Source organism: Pteropus alecto, unplaced genomic scaffold, assembly GCF_000325575.1.
Source record: "Pteropus alecto unplaced genomic scaffold, ASM32557v1 scaffold131, whole genome shotgun sequence".
Taxonomy (NCBI): Eukaryota; Metazoa; Chordata; class Mammalia; order Chiroptera; family Pteropodidae; genus Pteropus; species Pteropus alecto.
The window spans coordinates 24,580,849-24,604,085 of NW_006434709.1; the positions used below are offsets into that span (position 1 = coordinate 24,580,849).

At 34.3% G+C, this 23,237-nt stretch overlaps 1 protein-coding gene across 3 annotated transcripts in view; it reads left to right on the top strand.

Annotated features, from left to right (window-relative positions):
• The window catches only part of THUMPD2 (THUMP domain containing 2), a 34,854-nt gene that overhangs the window by 910 nt on the left and 10,707 nt on the right, over positions 1–23,237 (top strand). The window contains exons 2-8 of one of the 3 annotated variants that reach the window (XM_006909648.3): positions 7,362–7,497; positions 8,860–9,269; positions 10,195–10,272; positions 12,465–12,517; positions 15,974–16,061; positions 22,258–22,329; positions 22,804–22,918. In XM_006909648.3, coding sequence (XP_006909710.1) covers positions 7,362–7,497; positions 8,860–9,269; positions 10,195–10,272; positions 12,465–12,517; positions 15,974–16,061; positions 22,258–22,329; positions 22,804–22,918 — 952 coding nt within the window. Of the gene's footprint in view, positions 1–7,361; positions 7,498–8,859; positions 9,270–10,194; positions 10,273–12,464; positions 12,518–15,973; positions 16,062–22,257; positions 22,330–22,803; positions 22,933–23,237 lie in introns of all 3 variants that reach the window. The other 2 variants (XM_025045152.1, XM_025045151.1) reach the window with 2 other exon arrangements.

The window sequence follows — 23,237 nt, forward strand, 5'->3', positions numbered from 1 at the left end:
GGCTGAAGTTGTTTTTTTTTTTTTTTTAAGAGAGGTTGAGGCAAGTTATTTCCTAGATTCCTTTTTAAAAGGCGTTCACTAGTGCACTATAATTGGAATTAGACCTGTCAGAGTTAGCATCTTTTATCCATCCTTTAAATGCAAATATATTCTTCAGGTTCAGTTCCGTGACTCTTGTTAGTTTCCTGCCAATGATGGTACTTTATTAGATTGTTAGGATTAAATGATATAGGGTATGTAAAGTACACCCTAAATTCGCAGTAAATAAAAGCTAGAGAAATACTCTTGGAGGCCTCATAATCCAACTTCCAGAGGAACTGAATGGTTCCTGGTATTTTACCTGTGGTTAATTTCAATGAAATGCACAGTTTAGGTTCTAGAACATGCTGAGCTGGTTTCTTGAAAGCAGAGGGAAAAGACATGATAGAAAAAGGCTTCAGTATCTTGATAGGATACATATGATAGTGCGAATGATGTGTTATTGGAAAAGGAAAGCTTACTCAATGAAATTGACCACTCCAGCAGCGACTGTACTCTTGGAAGCCAACAAAAGGAGTTTCTGCAATGAGAGGGTGGGAGGAGAGGGGGAGAGAGGAAGTCGTGAGAAATGGCATCCCTCTTACTAGACTTACTAGACTAACTTGCCATTTGTGGTTTTGGTCACAGAATTTAATAGAGTGTTAAATGTAGCTCATCTAAAAAGTCAGTATAGTAACAACTGCTTGACATTGATTAAGCATTTAATGTGTGTCAGGCACGTGTTCTTAAGTCTTTACTCTCATTCACTTGCTTAACTTTCACAACATATGAAATTTCCCTACTGAGAAGATAGGCTTCACATTTAACAGAAAAGGAAAATGAAGCATAGATAAGTCCAATAAATTATTCAAGTCATATAATCAGAAAATGGCAGAGCTGGGATTCTAACCCAAGCTGTCTGTAAAACCAGGCATGAGTTTATAGTCCTGTTCCACCCAGGCAGGCTGGCTCCTTAGTCCAGTTTTTTGACCACTGTGCAGCCATGACATAATGCTGCCCTGATTTTTATTAAATGTTAACATAGAGTTCTCGGTATGAAAAATAGAAAGTTTTACTCAATCTGAGTATGCTGGATTATTAGAAAAAAAAACTCTTGCCACATTTTTCTTCCATCTTCTCTAAAGACAAAATGAGATGGTGGGGGAATGTTTAATCACAGCAAAAAAATTCAGTTAATTTTAGGGAAAAACTTGGCAATGAGAGGAATTAAGTACGAAGACTTGGGAATTTATCATGTTTTAATGTTGTATATTTTAAAGACAAATATGCCTGGAAATGGGATCTAAACAAATAAGCTCTGAAATTCCATCCCAGTTTATCTAATATAAACTAAATTAAAGCAATCCTGAATGAATAATGATAGCATCTAACATTTATGCAGCACTTACAATGTGACAGACACTTTACGTACATGTAATGATTTAATCCTCAAAAGAATCATATGTGTTAAGTCATTTTTACCGTAATTTTACAAAGAAATAAAGAGAAAACTGGTGCTAAGTGGTGGAACTGGGACTTGCATCTGAATCTCTAGCTTTGAAGCCCATGTGCTTTCCCACTATGCCAAAGTTTAGGTCGGATACTGCTGTGGAACACTGCATGTAGCTTATTTCTATAACAGCATGGTAAAAAGTGTGTGGAGGCTTTAGAGTCAAAAGGTGTTCAAATCTTATATCTTCCTTTAATAGATTTGTAAGTTTGGGCAAATTACTCAAATTTCTGAGCCCCACTTTCCTTGGATATCAAATAGAGATGATAATATCTGCTTTAAAGGATTACTGCATCTCTTGAAACAAAGATCCATAGCACATGTAGCATGGTGTCTGGCAAATAGTAGGTGCTCAATAAATGTTCCCATTGAATGAGTTGCACAGGAATACTTAATATCATTCTTACAGTGACAAGAGACACTTAGAAACTTTGGTTTGCTTCAAGAAAATTAATCGTGTAAAATCTGAATTTATAAAACATTAATTTAATTCAGAAGTGATTGTTTAATTTTACAAAGTAATCACTCTGTTCTGATCAGTGTTTTTCCAATTTTAATGAACATAAGAATCACCTAGGGAACTGGTTGAAAATGTATATCCCTACCCAAGGTGTTCGCATTTTAACTTACAAACTCCCCTCCCAGCTGACTCTCATACAGGTGCTTCCTCCAACACACAGCTTGCCATAGAAAATGTCCTGTGTATTCTGTTTAGCTTTTTATCATGGAGAATTTCAAACCTGTACAAGAGTGGACAGAATAGTAAGATGAATTTCACTCATCCAGCTGCAACAATGATCAACTCATGGTGAATTCTACTCCATTCACATTCCTTGCCCTTCCCACTTCATGTTATTTTGAAGCAAATCCCAGGCATCATTTCATCTGTAAATATTTGCCTATATATTTGTCCTACACTATAAGGACTCCTTTTATAGCATAATATATGTAGTATAATATGAAAGAGATTATACATAGAATGACTCTTCTTAATAATGACTCACTTCAGATTAAAAGACACACGCAGACTAAAAGGAAGGGGATGGAAAAAGATATTGTTTTGATGGACCTAGAAGGTATTTAAGTCAGACAGAGAAAGATATAAACACTATATGATTTCACTTATATGCGAAATCTAAGGAATAAAAAGAACAAACTAATCAAAAACAGACTCACAAATATAGTGGACAATTTGGTGATGGACAGAGGGGAGGGGAGTTGGGAGGCTGGGAGAATAGGGTGAAGGGTTAAAGAAGTACAAATTAGTAGTTGACAGATGGTCACGGGAATGGGGAGCCTGGCATAGGGAATGAAGTTCGCATTAATACGAACTAGAGAAGGGCCAGAGGAGGGAGGGAGCAATTGGGGCGGATCATTTTATGAACTATATAGATGTCTAACCAATGTACTGTATACGTGAAAGTAATTAAAATAAATTTAAAAAAACAATATCATTATTACTTCTAAAAATATTTCCTTGTCATCAAATATCTAGTCTTAAAAAACAATATTATTCTAAAAATATTTCCTTGTCATCAAATATCTAGTCGTTATTCAAATTTCAGCTTGTCTCATAAACGTCATTTTTGTTTTTAAGTTTGTGTATTTAAATGAGGATTCACATAAGGTCCACACATGGTAAATCTCTTTTAATCTATACATTTCCCCTCCATGGCTCTTTTTTCCCCATCACAATCTGTTAAAGAAGCTGGGTTGTTTGTCCCACAGTCTAGAGCAGGGGTCAGCAAAGTTTTTCTGTAAAGGGTTAGATAATAAATATTTTAGATTTTGTGGATCACTTTGTGGTTTCTGTTTCATATTCTTTGTTTCTTGTTGTTGCTGTTATCCCTTTAAAAGGTTTTAAAATACTTTTTAAAAAAAAGAATTTACATTAAAAAAATAAAAATTAAAAGGTTTAAACTTACATTCTTAGCTCACCAGGCCTAGTGTTCTGACCCCTAGTCTAGCGATGTGTTGTCCACTTAGGATTATCATTAACCACAGTGACTATTTAAATTTAAATTTAAAAATTTACTTTCTGCAACACATAAGTCACATTTCAGGTGCTCAGAAGCCACATGTGCTCATGGTGACTGTACTGGACAAAAAATATATAGTACATTTTCATTATCACAGAAAGTTGTTTGACAGCACTGCTAGAATTCCCCCCAGTCTAGGTATTGCCAGTTGCGTTGCTGTGGTGTAGTTTAACATGTCCCTCTAGCCTCTGTACTTCCTGTAAACTGGAATCCTGTAAGTTGTAACTAGAGCTTGGTCAGATTCAGGTTTCATTTTTTTTTCCTCCTGGTGGTAGGGCAAACTTCTTTCTAGGTTCCTAGGTATTTTTAAGTATATAAAGATATGTATTTTTATATGTAATACATTTATAATGTCTATATTTTTATAGATGTTATTTTTTTTACTTAGACTACTTTTAAGAAATATATTTGAAAAAAGTAAGCTTTACTTCATAACCACTTTTAATATATTAAATACTTAAAAGAATAATAGTAGGAACAGTTTTTTTTAAGATAAAATTCAGTATAGTAGAGCCAGAAAGGCCCTGCCAAGTGATTCATCGGTCTTTTTCAACCCACATAGCAAACACTGTTTAACTCAAGTCCTATATAAGCAAAAAACTTTCTAGTTTTTAATGGAGTCATGATGATAGAAGTGGGGTAGAAGAACTAAGCAGATAGTCTGTTTCATTGAATGGGATGATTGCATATGGTTGCTTTTTTGAAGATTCTCTGCATTCCTTTTAGATCAAATGCCTTTTTAAAAATTATTGATACATATTTTTCAATTCTCTCATCTAAAAAGAACCAAAAAAGCTCTCACACTTCAATAAAGGCTGTAATTTCATCTTTGGAAGTGTTAAACATAAAACCAGCTGGTTTTAGACACTTGGTTATAATTTAACTCCAAATGGAAAAAACAGATTGTATGTATGAATAATTTTTCAAGTAACAAATATTAGGATGAAATATTCTAAAATGCCACGTTTTCTTCTAAGAATTGTAATTGAATACCATAAATTATAAGCGATAAACCAATGAAAAAGGGTAACAACTAATTTCAGCCATTTTTGAAATCATAAGCACTAAAATTCATTCTCCCTACTGCTTTAAGGTATAATACCTTATCTTCACAAAGGGCAAACCATTAAAATGCTTTCACATATATGATTATTTCATTTTCACAGTGACTGTTTTACAATTTAGTAAACTTCTGATTATATGCTCATTACTTGTAAAAGAAATATAGGCCTTATGTTAATTTTTAAATAAAGAAAATAAGTTGATTTGGCTTTGAGAATGTGTTTAACATTTTAATGGGTCAATACATACTATTATGTTTTGACACTCTAAATAAATTGAACCTTTTAGGTCCTCTTAAGTTGATATTCAGCCATATTCTTTTTGAAAATCTCCCCCGGCATCCTCTCTGCCCCCCGCCCCCAGGATATTTTTAGAAAAAAACTCATTGTATAAAATGTTTCCCTTGGTATGCAATTAACTAAGAAAACTTAAGATCTTTGTACAATTAAAGAACTATAATGTAATGTCTAGATAACTGACTACTTAGGTGAAAATCACTGGTCTAGGTGTTTAATTCAGTTTATTTATAAAAACTCAAATCTTAAAACCATACATTTTCAGTAAAATATTTATTTCCATTCCTCCGAAATCTTGGCAAGGTATTTGTCATCATGTCTATTAACTTGTTTTGGGATGGCTTTAATATCAGCTGTATTTTTATATCACGTAACATAAAATCTGAGTTTTTAAAAATGTACTTTTTAAAACTGTTTTCAAATTCTCTAAGCATTTTGAGGAATATAGTTTTGACTTAGTGGGACAAAGTAACCTTGCTCATAAGAAAGAAGTGAATTTTAGAAACCAGAAGTTCTCATTTTAGCTATTTTATTATTCCTTTAAATACTGATTTCTAAACATTCTCATTCCCCCTTCCTCCATCTACCTTGGTCATCTGCATTGCTGATATCTAAGCTATTTGGGCTTTATTTGTACTTATTTTTCTAGTTTTATTGAGAGGTAATTGACATAACATTGTGTAAGTTTAAGGTGTACAAGGTGTTTATTTGATATATTTATATATTGCAAAATGGTTACCACCATACCATTAGTTAACACCTCCACCTGTCATATAACCATTTATTTTTTTGTGGTGCGAACATTTAAGACCTACTCTCTTAGGACCATTCAAGTACATAATACACTATTATTAGCTATAATCACCATGCTGCCATTAGATCCCCAGAACTTGTTAATCTTATAACCAGAAGTATTTGGGTTTTAATTGGTGTTGACCTAAGGCTTGCTAGGCAGAGATTCTTCATCAAGCTAGAATGGTAACCCCATAAATTAGCATCCCAAAAGCTTAATTAGACCATGTCAGATCAAAAAATTAAAAAAAAAAAAAAATTGGGTTTTAAGTTGTCATTGAATGAGAGCTACCTAAACACATGGGATACCTTAAATTCTCTGGTGCCTCAGCTCTAGGCGATGACCTAGAACCGTGTTAGCCGATGGCCACTGCTAAAATAATTCCAGGACAGTCCACATCCATCTTAAATTTAAGGGGGTTAGGCCGACCCAGAAAGGTCGAAGATACCATTGGTATTGAGCACCATTTGCCATACCTCATTGGACTCCTTATGAGTGAGTGCATTTTTCATTTTTTTTCTCTGAATTTTATCACATATCCATCCTGTCTTCGAAGCCTGTTTTTGCTTAATGCATACTTTTTGCTCTGTCCCCTTTTCAGTTCTTATAGCCAAGTGTCTCCTTATTTCTACCACAGTAATCTGCTTCTCCTTCCAGCTTCACATTCTACACTCAGTCCTTTATGCCTCTTCCAAAGGAATTATTTTCTGCCAACTAATTCAGTGTTGTCAGTTTTCATCAGAAGTCTATAATGGTTGACCATTACCATCTGTGATACTCCATTTCCTGACCATTTATCAAGCTGGCATGAGCTACACCATCCATCCACCTGACACTCTCAATCAACATAACACAGCAAATGCTGCCATGCTCACTTACAGTTCACTTCGGCCAGGTTGTCACTCCCACCTCTGCATCTTGCCCTTTGTTCTAGAATCCATCTTCCCCGATATTGTAGCATTCTACTCTGAGACTTTTCCTAATAATAGCTTCCATATTCAGTGCCACTTATTGTACCTACATCTTATTAATGAGTTTATTAAAACTTTTTAGGTTTCGTCCAGGTTTAATTCAAGTTATTGTCTTATAAATTTTACGTTTTAATTTGTATGTCAAAGTATGTCTTATGCTCCTGGTAGACCACAAGGTAGATATTTAATAAATACCCACTGACATGTTAACCTTGGGCTAGACACCTAATTTGTCCTATCCATTATTACTTGTCTTGCCCACTTTCAAATAGTGTGTTAGATTTGTCAATATGATTACTATTTTATGTTCTAGTAGTATGCATGCACATGTATACACACACACACTTTACAAAAGGTAACATAACATAAAAAGATCATAGTCTTGGTCACAGACTGACTTTATACAAATTTTTTAACCTCCCTAAGCCTCAGTTTCCTAATCTGTAAAATGGGAGTGATAAAATCTACCTTAGAGAGTTGTTATAAGAATCAGGGGCGGGGATATATTCAGAGTGCCTAGTATAGTGTCTGACAAGTAGTAGATACTTCAGAAATCGTTATTTTTATTATTGTTAATCTAGATGCTATATTTTAATTCATTAAAGACAGAAAAGGGAAATGGTTCTTACTCTACACTGGACAGCATTAATATCTACTTTTTTCTCTTTGTAGGTCGAATATATTTCAGGGAAAGTTTTTTTCACCACCTCTTCTGACTTGAATGTGCTAAAAACATTAAAATCTGCAGAAAGATTATTTTTGCTGATTAAAAAGCAGTTTCCATTTAATGTTTCATCTGTAAGTAAAGGTATGACCTATACATATTGCTTTTACCCACATAATATGTTCTACTCCAGAGTGGTCTGCTTGATAATTAATAGATAGCTATTTCACATTTTTAAGATTCATTCAGACCTGTGGGATCATTAATTATGTATTTTTCTATAGTTCCTGAATATTATCTAATTGTATTATCACCTAATTGCGTCTCTTCTTTTTGCAACTTGCTGCCTATATTCTGAGATTTTAGTGTCCTAAGTCAAATTTCTTCCTTGAAAATTGTGATCAGACACCTTCTCTAGGGATATGTAGGGTCAATTCCATTTATTTTGATTTAGGAACATGTAATAACCCAAAATGCATTGTTTGAATAAACTGGTCAAAACTGTCACCTTATGAATTTTAACTGATGAGTGATATAATTGGGAAAATACTACATAATAAACTTGCCTGTTTGGGGGACCTTAAATGTTTGAATAAACTTAATCATTTATAAAACAGAGTTAAAGGGCTTAAGAGATTTTCTGTCCCTTCTCCGATTTTATAAATATACTGCTAAAATAATTTAAGGATCTTGATAAAAGCATCAAAAAAGAGGTCCGACACTACTGGACCAGATATTGCCTTAAACTTCATCTTATTGCTGATTGTGCACAAGAGGTCATATATAATCATGTAGTCTGTAATAAACTGTCAAGAAAGACAAAAATGACAAGAAATCGAGACGGAAGAATAATTATTTTAAAACAAATTCTAAAGTATTATACTGTGGAGTCAATATAATTTTATTCCAATATTCCACATACTGTCATCATTAGAGAAATACCATAATTATTCTTGGATCATCTTGATGACCCTTGTTCATCAAGAAAAGATTACATTTTATTGAGCAAGCTGGCAGTCCCTAGATTATGAATGGGTTGCATATCTGAAGTGTGACTTTATGGAAACTCTTTTTATGATGTGTGCTAATATTTATGAGCTCTGTGTTTTGCAATTTGTTCTGTTTTTTTAAACTTAATTTTTATAGGCAAGATCAGCATTATTTCAGAGATAGATACACGCTCTAGGTCTATGCATATATTAAAGAGATATGTATATTATCACAGGACAAATGATCTTGCCAAAGTATATAATAATTTTATATGACTTTTAAAACTGTTTTGATGTTAAGTATGGAATATAAGAATGAACCTTATTCTGTACGATATTCTTATGTTAAATTATATAAATTCCAGATGACAGTGAAGTCATTCTTCATGTAATTATTTAAAAAAAAAACCAACAAACTTATTTTAAAGAAATAAAGATAATGGAATTGTAGGTGATGAATATAATAGACTGTCTTTAAAGCTGCAATGTAGGATAAACTGAAATTTTATTTATTTAGGAAAAATGTTTAGTGAAATGCAAACACTTATAAATGATGATCCTGAGAGTTGGTTGAATGCCATTTCAATTTGGAAAAGTCTTCTTGAACTTGATGCAGAAAAGGAAAAACTTTCTCAACGACACGCTAACCCACTAAAAAGAAAACTGGGAGAAAATGACACCATCATTTCTAAGAAATTAAAAACAGAACAAATGCAAGCGACACAAGAGATTGGGGATTGCCCGCTGGAAAAACAAATAGAAGAAGAAACATTGGAGCAAGGAAACTTGCTTCCTAAAAGAGAAACATTTCAAGAAGAATTTCAGAATGGTATAGCGAAAGCAGTTAATACTCATAACCAGAACGGCTTGACTTTCAGAGTTTCTTGTCGCTGCAGTGGGACTGTTGCAAAGACCTTTACTGCACAGGTACACTCGCCTCCAAAGTGGGTTCCCCTTTTCTAAAAGAATTAATTACTCTTTAGATTTAAAATGAGCTGAAAACCGTTCACAGAATAGATAACTAGGCCTAATGTCATGTAACTAAATCTCTTTAAAAATGCGTTTTGCATTTAACTTTACCTCAGATGCTTAAGAGGAATACTATGTTATTCCATGTAATGACTTCCTTTTACTTTCTCCCCAAAGGTTTCCTTAAACTCACAGATATCCTTTCATGTGGAAATGATAATATCATGGTCCTAAGCTTTTTGGGTTTCTCTTCAGTTCATTTCTGTGTTTATTGAGTGATTACTCTGCCCTGCATGTGTGATTGTCACCAGGACCCAGACTACAAATACATAAATGCACTCAAGGTCTCAAGTATCTAGGGGAGAGTGAACACTACAAACAAATTCCTTCAAAAACTCTTATTGGTTGACCCTTACAAAATTCAGTGATTTAAAGGGCATAGGTCTGGGTTCTTTGGCTAACCTTAAAATCAGACAGACCCTAAAGTTTGAGTATAATGCTACTGATCTGGTCATTTTTAAACATACAGGCTTGCAATAGGTAAAAATAGTTAATCTTTCAGCTTGCATCTATTTCTAAGACCCCGAATGGCCTTATTTATCAGGTCATGATCTAGTTATTTCATATATCTAAAATTATAAGAATAAAGATTACAGATGAGTAGATGCTAATGCCATAGAACATGCTGGGGAGTGAAAGAAGTAAAGTGCAGTCTTATGCCTTGGATAGAAAATGCTTTAGTGTAATATTTTAATATTGTAATTTTAAATTGCCATCAGATAATCTGACTTGTTTTTCATATAGGCTTTGTTAGTTTTCACTTATATTTAAACTTAAAATTTTCATTTTTTGTATTCTTTTCTATAATTTGCTGCTTTTCCAGGAGGTAGGAAGAATAATTGGAATTGCTCTTATGAAACAGTTTGGATGGAAAGCAGATTTGAGGAATCCAAATTTAGAGGTAATGAATGTTCACTTTATTTTATATGCTTATAACCTAATTCTTTAAAGATAGCGTCAGCTATTTTTATTGTACTTCTCGATTTTGCTTTAGTTTCAAAAAACACGTCTACATGGATCCAGCAGTCTATTTTCTCTTTAGTAGTAGGACAGTACGGAAAATTTTGCTAGTAATTTTCACCGAAAATGTCTTATCCAAATAAGGTGTTTTGTAATGGAATTGTTTTGTCACAGTTGAACTAAAAAAACATTTATTATAAGGTTGCAGAGGTGCTCTCTACAATCACTGTATACATAATAAGTCTCTACAATAAGAAATTCTAGCTAATGTTAAAAAAAATAGAAAACAAAAAAGCCCGTACAAAATTTAATAGTATGTTCATAGAGGCTTTATTAGGATTGTAGGGTTATGCTTTCTTTTTCTCTGTTTTTTAAAATTAATTTAATGAGGTTACACTATTTTTACTTATAACAAAGTAAAACATATGGGGAAATAAATGAGTACTATAAAAAATAGTCTTCACTATTTTTTGAAAATCATCTCATAAATTCAACAGGTAGTTTAGTCATTTTCGTAATTCATTAATTAATAAATTTATTGTTATATGGCTTTAACTGAAGTAATAGCTGGCCAAATCAGAACATTTTGTGTTGTTTTATTTTTTAAATTTTTATACAATATTTTTCACTTTTAATAAGTAATGTTTGGCATGTTATCTTTTATTGCTGTCATGCAAAATTCTTTGACCCCAAGAATATTTTGACTTAAGAGTATCTTCATTTCATCTCCTTCTTTTCAGTTCTTTTCTGTTTTCCTGGTTTTCACCTCTTCATCTCCCTCTGACTCTCTCTCACTCTCTCTCAGAATGATGTTTTTCTCATAGGTTAGCTTATAGATAATTCCTATCAGCCATGTAATGCAATTAATGGTAGCTATCATTGGTGGAAATAATCAACACAAAACAAAATTGACAAGACTGAAATCACATAGTAAAATTTGTTACCAAAATTGACAGAAAAATCAAATCTTCACAGATTTTATTCTACAAAATAAATAGAAAAGTTTTTACAGGGAGAAGCGATTCTCAATAACATTTGATGTATAAAAATATTGGCATATCATATCTTTAAAAAAAAACACTTTTTTGAGCTATAATTCACATACCAGACAATTGACCCATTTAAAGTGCACAATCCAATGGCTTTTAGTTATTCATGGCGTTGTGCATCCATCACTATATTTTAGAACATTTTTATTACCCTTAGCCATCATTCCCAAGTCTTCCCATACTCCGTCCCCCACTCCAAGCCCCTGTCCAAGAGTATATCGTATCTTTAATATGAATTTTAAATAGAAGAGAATTCCAATAAATAATTTTGCTAAAATGAATAATATAAAAATTTGGAAATTTCAGCTGTGATGATCAAGGAATTTAATTGACTAGAGGGAGTTCATTCCAGATCAATTTTTTATTGATGAAAATTTATCAATATTGGAGTAATTCTGATTAAACTGTAATATTAAAAATAACCTTGGGGTGAAAGTACCAGGGTTCAAGTGCTCCTGAGGTCAGACAGCAGAATTAGAATATTCCATAAACCTCATTCAACTACAAAATACAAAAGTAAGATTCTAATTTTTAAAGTTTATGTGGACTACTAATTATAACTTGACACATTGAAATCCTCTTTGTGTCCTAACAAAAGAAAGGAAATGGAGAGGAAGAAGCTCACCTCTAGCTAGAGAGAGAAAAGGTCACCATATATTTGGCCTGAAGAAAGGTTTCTGTTACCCTAAAAGTGTGTGTAGCTTGTGATAGTCCTGTATGGCCTCATGTCTTATTTGAGGTTAGAATTTGGGTGAATTTAGGAAGTCTTCTCTAACCCAAAATATTGAAAAGTCTGATCCAGTTATGATATCTCTGGGAAGAAAGTTGATCTTGAGTTCTTCATAACATGATTCTGTATATAACTTATATGCCAAATTAACCTCAGAATTTTTCTATGAACTGTACTTATACTTAACTTCACCTCTGCTCAAGAGAAAATACTATGGAACATTTTTCCAAATATCACAAATAAGGCCTTGGAATTTCTTATTAAAATATAGATTCAAAATGGAAATTTTCAAATCATCAATAATTTTGCACTCCATTTCCTGTCCCATTCTAACTTCTGTATTTGTTCTTTCAGATCTTTATACATCTAAATGACATGTACTCTGTGGTGGGAATTCCTGTGTTCAGGTAGATATTATATTCTGTGCTTCAGATTTGTCCCTTATGAGAGTTTTAAAATTAAGAACTTTATGCTTTTCATTTATAGTATGAAACATTGATATAACAGAAGCAATTAAAGGCAAAGCATTTGAGTTCTTTACTTGAGCCAGTAAAGTATTTTCATGGAGCTTATTTGATATGACCAGTTAGAGCTGTGAAAGATTTTATCACAATAATCCACTGATTACATGATTCATACTGAAAATTACATCTAATTATTTCTATTATTAAATGATTTTCACAGGCCCATATTTAAGCTAAAAATTTTAGTCTGTTGGCATCTTGGAGTTTTAATTAAAATAGAAAATGCAGCACAATTTTTTAAATTCACCTTGAATATTAACTGCATGTAGCTGTGCCCCACTGTAACATATAGCATAGTGGAGAACTGTGGACTTGGATTTTACCTTCTCCACGGATTAAGTGCAAGTTTGGGCAAATTATATTCCTTCACTTTAAAATTAGGAAAATAATAGTAGCTACTTCGTTGCTTTGTGTTTGGGATTAAATGAGATAACCTATATGAAAATGCTTGATACTATTTCTAGGATACAGTAAGTATTGAATAAATTTCAGCTGTTTTATTTTTTTTAACAGATCAGCAACTAGGGAGGGAAGGGAGAAGCATTTTTTAGATTAAGTTTATTCAATTTCAGTTGAAACATCTGATGAATACTTACCATATGCTAAGCATTATGCTAGACGTTCAGCATTCAAAGATGGGAAAGATGGTTATTAAGTTCAAGGAATTCAGTCTAGTGGTAGAACAGATAGGTGATAAATGCTTGACCAGAGTTAGAAAAAAAGACCTAATCCTGGAGGATGGTAAGCAAAAGAACATAGAGAAGACTCACTTAATGAATCACTTAAGTGGAGAATGGAGGAGTATCACTTAAATGGGGAATACTCAGGAAGAATTCCTCAAGTGGGTAGAGAAGGAAAAGGTCTTACAAACAGAGAATTTCATGTGCAGAGGCATGGAGGTGTGAGGAAGTTTGATTTATGTGGGGACAGCAAGTAGTTTCAGTATAGATAGGACAGGAAATGCATAGGAAGAGTGATATAAAATGTGGTTAAACAGAAAAAAGTGATGAAGTATCTTATAAGCCATGTGAAACAACTTGGATTTCATTTAAAAGCAGTAAGAATTTGGAGCAGCAGAGTAATATGATCATATTTGTGATTTTTGAGACACTACCAGGGAAATTATATTTTTAAATGAAAGGGAAATAAAAAGGAAAAGGAGGTTTAAACTCTTATAATAGTTCAGGCAATGAATGATGAAGAGCTGAACTGAGGCAAAATTGGGAGTAACAAATAGGAGGCCATGAATTCAAGAAAAAGTTAAGGAGTCTAGAATAACTTTCAGATACTTGATTTAGACAACTGGTAGATAATGGTGTCAGTACTGAGAGAGAAAATGTATGGAAAGTTGTGTATTCGGTGGCAAATGTCTGAGTAGGTATTTAAAGTTACAGCTTAGGAGTTCAGGTGAGACAGGTCTAGGGTAGAGATATAGATTAGGATCCCCGATAGATAGATGGCAAGTGGCCCAAGAAAATGACGTGTATCAAGATACGAACTACAGGGAGAGGAGAGTGTGCTCACTTTTCACCTGTTGATTTTCAGTACTTAGATAATCTCCAGGTAAAAAGTATCCAAACATACATTAAAGATAAAGATCTGGGATTCGGGTTCAGGTGACAGTTCTAGGCTAGAAATATAGATGAGAGTGTCTTCACCTTGGTGATAGATGGTGTGTGAGAGAACAAAGAAGAAATGCATATATGTGGAATAGATCAAAACCACATTTATTTTTGTAAAAACCAGCTAAAATTTGATTAAATACATTAACCAGATCCTGTGAAAGTAGAGAAATATTTTTACTTTCAAACAATTTATTTCTGAACACTTCCTTCCCCTGAAACATTTTATTAGCTTGATATAATAGGGCCCTTTTGTTGAAGTAATAGAAAGTAATTTGCCCAGGTTTATGCAAAATAAGAACACATTCACTTTTGTTAATAGGGTTAGCTCCCATAAAATAAAACTTCTATTAGTAAACAAAAACACGTAAGTGTCAACTTCCAGAGATTCTACATAAATTTTTGATGCTTAGGCACTTAGGAATATGTATGGACAAAGACAGTTTTCCATACCAAGTCTCTTTTTTTTTTTGGTATCAGGAGTAGAAAGTCTCTCAATTCTAGTTTTAACCAGTGTGTTTTGTAGCAAGACAATTGCCAAGCCTAGCCTATAGTACCAAGATTCATTGATCAAAATTTTATAGTCATTCTACCTGCAAAGTTTATATTCCAGGTTCTAAATCTGTGGATGTAGTACAGCTTGCCTAAGTGAATTATTTTCTGAAAAAAACTTTAAAAAACCCAAACTCCCATGGGTTTACCGTGCAGAGCTTCCTCATTGTAACAGTAAATATACAACTATACTGTTTTATTTGTAAAAGCTACCTCAGCTAGTTTTAAGATTTTAAGAGGCTTATAATAAATACATACAAAACAGGATATCTTAAAGTCAAAAACAGATCAGAAACAAAATGATGAAAGATGTAGGGTTTGGAGAACACTGTGGTTTTGTGTAATTTTCATAGAAGAGCCCTATTCATGGTTTTGGATCAAGCCTACCCCAAAACAACCGAGCACTAATTCTTAAACTCATATCTTCATGTCTTACCAATAAATTATATATCTGAAGTAGAAAAGTACATTGAAATTTCCAAAGAAATGCTTGTTCATTGCATTTGATGCATGTAAATAATATTTTGAAAATTTCTATCAAATCTGGAAATATCGATAGCAATGATGAGGTGAAGGATGAAGTATGAAATGATACATAATGGGAACCAGAGAACTCATTTGGGAGATGTCTGCTTCAATGCAGACAACGCAATGTCATGCTTCATTTCATCTTTTGAGAAAGATGCAAATTAGCAAAAAGCAAACTTATAAAACGGACTTTTTATTAAAAAAACCTATTGCAAGGGTTAGCATCCATTCAGACCTACTTTCCATTCTACATCTATGTCACAAAATAGCATATTCCTCTTGATGACTCCAGCTAGATTAGCAAGAAAAGGCCTCTTCCACATGGGAAGACAGGGAAGTATATAAACACTTTAGAAAGATTTCTCTCATTTGTAATTACATTTTTATAAGTTAAACACATAAGGGTTTAAAATTACCTAAAAAAACTGTTACCTAAAAAAACTTAACTTTCTGAAATGCCACATTAGCTGGTAAACTAGGTGATCAATTAGAGAAGGTATTTTTGTAAGGTTAAATACTCTCTAACTTAGGGAATACTGATTCACAGACATGAACAGGTTAATCATTTTTATTTATATCAGATTCTTCTTTAACTTAGAGTAATAATAGGTATATCATTAGGTTCTTTTCTTTGTAGGGTTCCTTTAGCCAGCAGAGCTTACATCAAGACGGCAGGACTGAGATCCACCGTAGCATGGGCAATGGCCTCTGTCGCTGAAATTAAGGTGAGGAGAATGCTTTCATTCTTAGTAATATAATAGGAAGGATCTATTCATAATTAACTTTTACACAGTCTCTTACCAATGGACATCTTGATTGCTTCCTTTTCCTTTCTTTTCTCTTTTCCTTTTCTTTGTTGTTGCTGCCATTACACACATCAAATGCTGCAGTGATGTGTTTTTATTTATTGTTGAACTTAGAGTATTTTGTCTATAAAAAAGCTGAGTCAAATATAGCTACACGTTATTATTTCTAATTTTTGTGTCATAATCATGTGGCCTATAAAACGTCTACTTCTTTTTTCTGTGACCAAGATCTTGATCAGTTTTTGTAAATGCTCCATGGACATAAAATAATTTCATTTTCTAGTCAGTATTCTCTGTATCTTTGCTTACTCTTTACTATCTGCTCAATTCTGAAAGAGGCATTTTGATCTCATTGTGATTTTAAGTTTCTTCGTTTTTATCGTCGCCTTATTCAGCTGGTATGTAGTTTGGTACATGCACATTTATGACTGGTGTTGCTTCCTCATGAATTGTGCCTTTTTATTGTTACATCAAGTTCTCTTTATATCAATTAGTGAGTTTAAACTTAAATTTCACCATGTCTTATTAATATTTTCCCTCTTTTCTTTTCATTTGCATGTGCCTAATTTTTCTGAGAGCCTGCCATATTTTCAGTATTTTTTTTACAAACACGTAACTCTGTTTTTATCCCACTCAGATGGTCTCTGGCTTTCAATGAGAGAATTCAGTATTATGACAGACACACCTGATTATATTTCTCTTGTTTAATCTATTTATAACTTCTTATAGTTGACCCTTTCCATTTTAGCTAATTTGATCGTTACTTGGTAATCATTTTATTGTTCTCCCTAAGGCTGGAGATTTTACTTTATTGTTCTACTCCATGAATGGTTCCCTTTCTTAGCTCTCTTACTTAAACACATAGGATTCTACTGTTATTTTAAAATAAGATACCTACTTCTTCTGCCATGACACTGTTTTTACCACGGAGACACTAATCTTCCCCATCTTCCCCCTCTTCCCTATCATAAGATGAGACCTCTAGAGTACTTTTTCTCTTTTCCTGTCCCATCTTTACTCTTCCCTACAATGAGGCCTTTGAAACTTTTACCTCCTTTCACTCCCAACCCCCAGCTACTAGATTGAACTAAATTATTTACCACATATCAGAATTCCCTTAAAGTATGTCCCTTCTGTTTCAGAGTTCTTATCTAGCACTTACAGCCTGTCCTTAATCATTAAGATAGAATTGTGTATACCAAACATATATTTCTGTATAAACACACACAGATATGTTGCAAGGTGTATCATTCCTCACCATTGTCCTTCACTTTGTCTTTTCCCATTTGAGGTCTCTGCTCTGGTTTATTTATTGCTTAGTTAAGGTCTTGTCTTAGGTATTTTCCTCAGATGCGGTATTTGAGTAATATCCTGTCTGAATTTCTGTATATCCTCAACTCTCTTCCCTTCATCCTAGGTCTGCCCATCTTGGCTCGAGTTGCAATCCTTTTCTCTCAGGTGTCTATAGATGCTTCCCCATTGTCTTTTAGCTTCTGGTGGTATAGATGAGCTGTCCATACCAGAATGATTTTTCTTTTCCTTTATAGCTACCTCATTCTTTCTGCTCAGCAGCTTGTAAGACTTTTCTCTTTACTCCTATAAAGTTTAGAAGTATTACCAGGATATTCATCCCATAGCTCAGTAAGCCTGACTGCCTGGCTTCTAATTCTGACTTCACCACTCTGACTGGGAAACTAGGCAAAGTACTTAACATCTCTGTGCTTCAGTTTATTTGCAAGATGAAAAGAATAATTTCATAGGGTCATGAAATTAAGGATTAAGTGATTTAGCATTTATCAAGCAATTAAAACAGTGCCCAGCATATTAGGACATTTATAAATATTAGCTGCTGCTGTAGTAATAATAATTATAATTATTTGGAATATGTAATGATTATTATTTCTCTAGCTCAGACACTTTTTTATTATTTAATTATTATTACCTCAACTGCTTTGCATTAGTGACTTTAACCTTAAACTACTATCTTTTTTCTGCTTCTGAAATTCTTGTTATAAACATGTTCAGCTTCCTGGAGCTGTTCTCCAAGTCACTTAACCTTTCTCACATGATTTCCATCTGTTTACATTTTGGCTCTGCATTTTGAGTTATTCTTGTACGCATGCGTGCTCATGTGCTACATTTGAATATCTCTAGAAGCTCTTAACTTCTTTTATTCAAATATTTATCTGTCTTTTCCAGTAGTTCTATTTGACTGGCTGTGTGTTCTGATTGTTCTGCCAATTTATTCTCTAGCTACTGACACACACCCCTCATGTGCCATTATTTTTCTTTGTTGGCTCATTGGGGCTCAAGTATGGTCAATTAAAGTAATATAAATGGCTGGAATCCTATAAATGATACAAGGCAAATAGATCTCTAGTGCCACTGGGCTTGGCATGGAAAAGAGACTGTCAGCCATGCTGGGACACTTGGTAAAGATTTTTCTATTCACTGATTTCCTTGCAGGTCTATAGGTCTCTAAAAACCAAGTTCTTCCCTGGTTCCAATGATTCTCACCTCTAGGCTCCAGTGTTGTTCCCTGATCAGCCCCTCAACCCATGGCAAGGAAGCCCCATACCAGTTCCTTCTTCTGGGACCCAGCAGAGCCCAGGTTGCCTCTAGATCTGAGCATCACTTGGCTCAGGGGAAGTAAATAGCATGGAGCTGAGAAGAGGAGAGAGCTACTTTCAGATTACTATCTTCTCAGAAACCATGATTTCATTTTTTATTTGATTTAACTTTTTGGTCCAAATTTCTTTTAATATAAGGAGACTAAGATATAATTACAGTTTTTTTTTTCCGAATGCCAAGTCATACTTATATTTAAGTCTAAATTTATAAAACCACCTACAAATTTGCAATGTTACCTTTATCGTGATATAAACATAAATATATTTTTCAGAGAAGTGGAAAGTAAATTATTGAAAATATCCAAAGATAATACTCTGTAAAAGTTTTCTTTACTGTCAGTTTGCCTGCCAGGACCCAGAGTAAGAAATGTTTCTCTAAATGTGACCACCAACAAAAGATGTCTGTTAATATATGTAACAAGTAGCACAGCAGAGTTCTTCTGTGGGGAATGAAGTAATGACCCACGATATGAGTGATCCCAGTATCCAACCTTAATCTAGTCCCCTCTTTAGAGCTTCTTACCCAGAGCAGTGCACAGACAGCTCTACCTAGGGTAGGCCAGTACCACTAAAAATGAAATTTAACCTGAGGATGTTAAATACTTTTCGTGCTTATTATAAACCATTCTTCTTCCTTCATATTAGAACAGGGAAGATTGACCTCTATCAATCTTAGTCATTATTATAAGCATACAGAGATACTTCTCTACTTCTGCCTGTGTACATAAATGGCATGGCTAGAAAAGGTCCTATTCGTAAAATAAAGACATTTAAAGATGTTTAAGGTCAGATTACCTCATTGAACATGGACCATGGGGAAGGAAGAACAGTGTTTGGCACATTTTGAGATCTTAATATAATCCAGATCTTAATAATAATGTAATAGCTCTCATTACCAATATTAAATTTTAAATAAAATGGCCATTTATATTATTATTATTATTTTTATCTACTTCCCCTTCATGGGAGATTCTGATGATACTCTCCTTAGGATGTGGTACCAGGAGAAAGTCTCTCTCTCTCACACTCTCTCACTCTTTCTCTCTCCTGAAGGACATTTTGTTTCTTCCCATTAGGCACCCTCTGGCTCTGACTAAACCTTATTGTCCACTGAATGCTCTGCTTCCTCTGTAGACATAGCAAGAGACCACTGGGCCTGGAGGCAGGGTAGGTGTCCTGCTTGCTCCTCATTGTTCCTTTTGCCCAAAACTTCTCTGTGCCTTTGAAGCACATGCCATCAGATTATCCCAGTGATACACAGATCTCTTCCATCATTCCTATAAGAGTATAAGCCATTTTCCTATCATAACTCCTTATGATCTCAGTATCCACTCTGTAACCTGACCCCTTGGTGTCTTGGCTTCCTTACCTCTAATGATCTGCCTTAGTCACAGCCTAGAGCTTATCATACCCTGAAGGGTACACCTCCCCAAAATAGCACTTTCAAGAACCTTGCTCTTAACCACCTTCTCTTTCCTGTTTACATCAGCTAGCACCCTAACACAGTTCTTTAACCCCTTGGGACTTCCATTCATTTGACCACTATCCATTACTCACTGCCTGTCCTCATCTCTCCCTCAGAGTTTGGATTTTATGTTCTACCATTAAAGTCATTTCCTTGCCTACATTTTTAACTCTCTTGATTCTTATTTGACTTAAATATTGGTATCAGAAGAGAACTTCAACATGTTCTCACCAAGTCTACCAATGTCTCAGAATCTGTGCTCGCATACTTTGCCTTAAGATCATTATAGTAAGTGAACTGTCCTGTTTCACTCCATTATGTGTGGCTGGACTCCAGTCCCTCCTGCCTGCTTAAGGACTTTCCCCTCTACTGGGTCTTACTCATCAGCTTGTACACGTGCTGTAATATCTTACAACTTTTTCAAAAATGACATTCTCCTGAACCCACATGCTCCTTTAGCTACCACCGCTTTTCTCTGTTTCCTTTTACAGAAAAATTCTTAAAACTAATTGCCCATATTTACTGTCTATTTTTTTCTTCCCATTCTCTCTTGTGCCCACTTCTATCAGGCTTTCATCACCAACATTCCATGGAAACTGTTCATCTTACTTAACATATTAGCACTTTGACACTGTCAGCACTCTTCTTGAAATGGTTTTTTTTTTTCACTTTGTTTCAGTAACACCACTGTAGGGTCTCCTAATGTCAGTATGTGCTGCTCTCAGTTTGCATTGCTGAATCTTCTACCAAATGTCTGTACTTAATTGATCGCCAAGGTCCAACCCATAACTTTCTCTTTTAACTTCTCTTACTTTCTGGATGACTCATCTAGTTCTAAGGTTTTAAATACCATTTGTAAACTGACTAACACTGACTGCTTCCAAATTTATATCTGTAGCCTGAACCTTTCCCCTGAACTCCAGGTTCTCTATATGTCCAACTACTCACCTGGCATCTACACTTGGTCCAAAGTATCTCAAAGTTAACATGTCCAAAGCTATATATTCTTGTCTACTTTGAAGCCTCTCCCAGTCCTTTTCTTCTTGGTAACAGGCAGCTCTGTTTTTCTAGCTCAGGTCAAAAATCTCAGTCATTTCAGACTATCGTCATTCTTTAACATTCCACATCCAGTCCGTCCTGTTGGCTCCACCTTTAAAATAGATCCTGAATCCAACCACTTTTCACCACTTCCCCCAGTACCACTTTACCTCAGGCCACCGTCATCTCTGGCGGATCCCCAACCAGCCTTTCTGTTAACACTCCTGCCCTTCTGTTCTCAGCGGAGCCACTGAACAGACCCCTTTGAAGTGCCATGTCATGTTGCTCCTTGCTCAAAACCCTCCAGTAGTTTCCCATCCTTCAGAACAGAACTAGAATCCTTATAGTAGCCACCAGATGATTTGATGTGACCATGAGTGGGACTGATTTGTTTTTTTCTCCTAATTTCCTGTTCTCTCTGTAAGTGCAGGTAGGATTACACTTCCCTGGCCCCTTACAACTGTGTGCCATGTGACTGACATGCTTTAGCCAGTTCAGCGTTGGTGGGCATGATGTGCTTCACTTCCAGATGGCACCTTGAAGAGTCAGTGCACAATTTGTCATGCCTTCTTTTCCTCTTCCGCAGAGGTGGCAGTGCTCCAGATGGTGAGCACTTCATCGGTTTGGCTTCCAGCATAAGGAACAGAAGCCCCAGGCGCCCTACTGTGGGCATGTAGCGTGAGATTACGCAGTGTGTTAAACCTTTGCGATCAAGAGCATGACCTGGCCCATCCTGATGGGATCGCCTGGCTACCTCTCTGATATAAACACCACATTTCCCCTCTCACTCCTGTGCTTTGGCCACGCTGGTCTCCTTCCTAATCTTTCAACATGCCAAGCATACATTTGCCTTAGGGCTTAAACTAATAAAGTGTATTCAAGAGCTTTACTCTGGAAATATTGATTTCTCAAGTTTTAGGTTTCTTTTATAATACCTGTTACAATAGACTTAATAATACCAAATCAATATTTCTGCCTCTAGGCTGGTATGTTTGTTTTAGATCCAATGTGTGGACTCGGCACAATACTTTTGGAAGCTGCTAAAGAATGGCCAGTAAGTTCTAAACTTTGGTAAACTAAGCAATGTATTTACTTTAATTGAATATTACTTAACAATTATTTACAAGTAAATTGTCTTTGGGGATTATTATTTTTAATTGTATGAGTCTCTGTTTACTGTTATCAAATGGATTATGAAGGGTTAATTAAATTTCTATGTTATCTCTTAAAATACTGTGATGAATTTTGGAAAATATAAGTAATGCCAGTAATTAGGCATGACAGATTATGCTAATCTCCAAATTTTTTTTGGCATTTGTAAGTGTAAAATACTAATAGATTTTAAAATTGTAATAAAAACTTAATTTTTTGCTATTGAATATCATTTTAAAGAAATACTATAAATTTGTTTTAACCTGAATTAATCTATTGATTTTATTTTCATCATTTGAAATAATATAAGTAGGTTTTCTTAATTATATAAAATATTTGATAGTTTCACTTAAAGTATGAATTTCTTTTCTCATAGGATGTATATTATGTGGGTGCTGATGTCAGCAACTCACAGTTACTAGGCGCATGTGACAATCTGAAAGCTGCAGGCCTGAAGGATAAAATCGAATTACTTAAAGTCTCTGTTATAGGTAAGATATTAAAAGTGCAAACATTTGGGAAAGTGAACATATGTAAATATATGTAGAATCATAATATAAAACAAGACTCACTTTCTGTATATAAAGCTAGAATTGCTTATGCCCTGTAATGTATCTGTGGGACTAATACTCAGTTTACTTCCAACATTATAATTGTTACATTTTTACTTTTCAAAAGATTCATGATTGGGAACAACATTTACATAGTGTTCTAAGCATTCAAGTAAAAACATGCCTTTTTAAGATATGTTTGTTGCATCTGAACTGTTTCGCATAACCAAGGATCATTTAATATAGGTACAAAATAAAG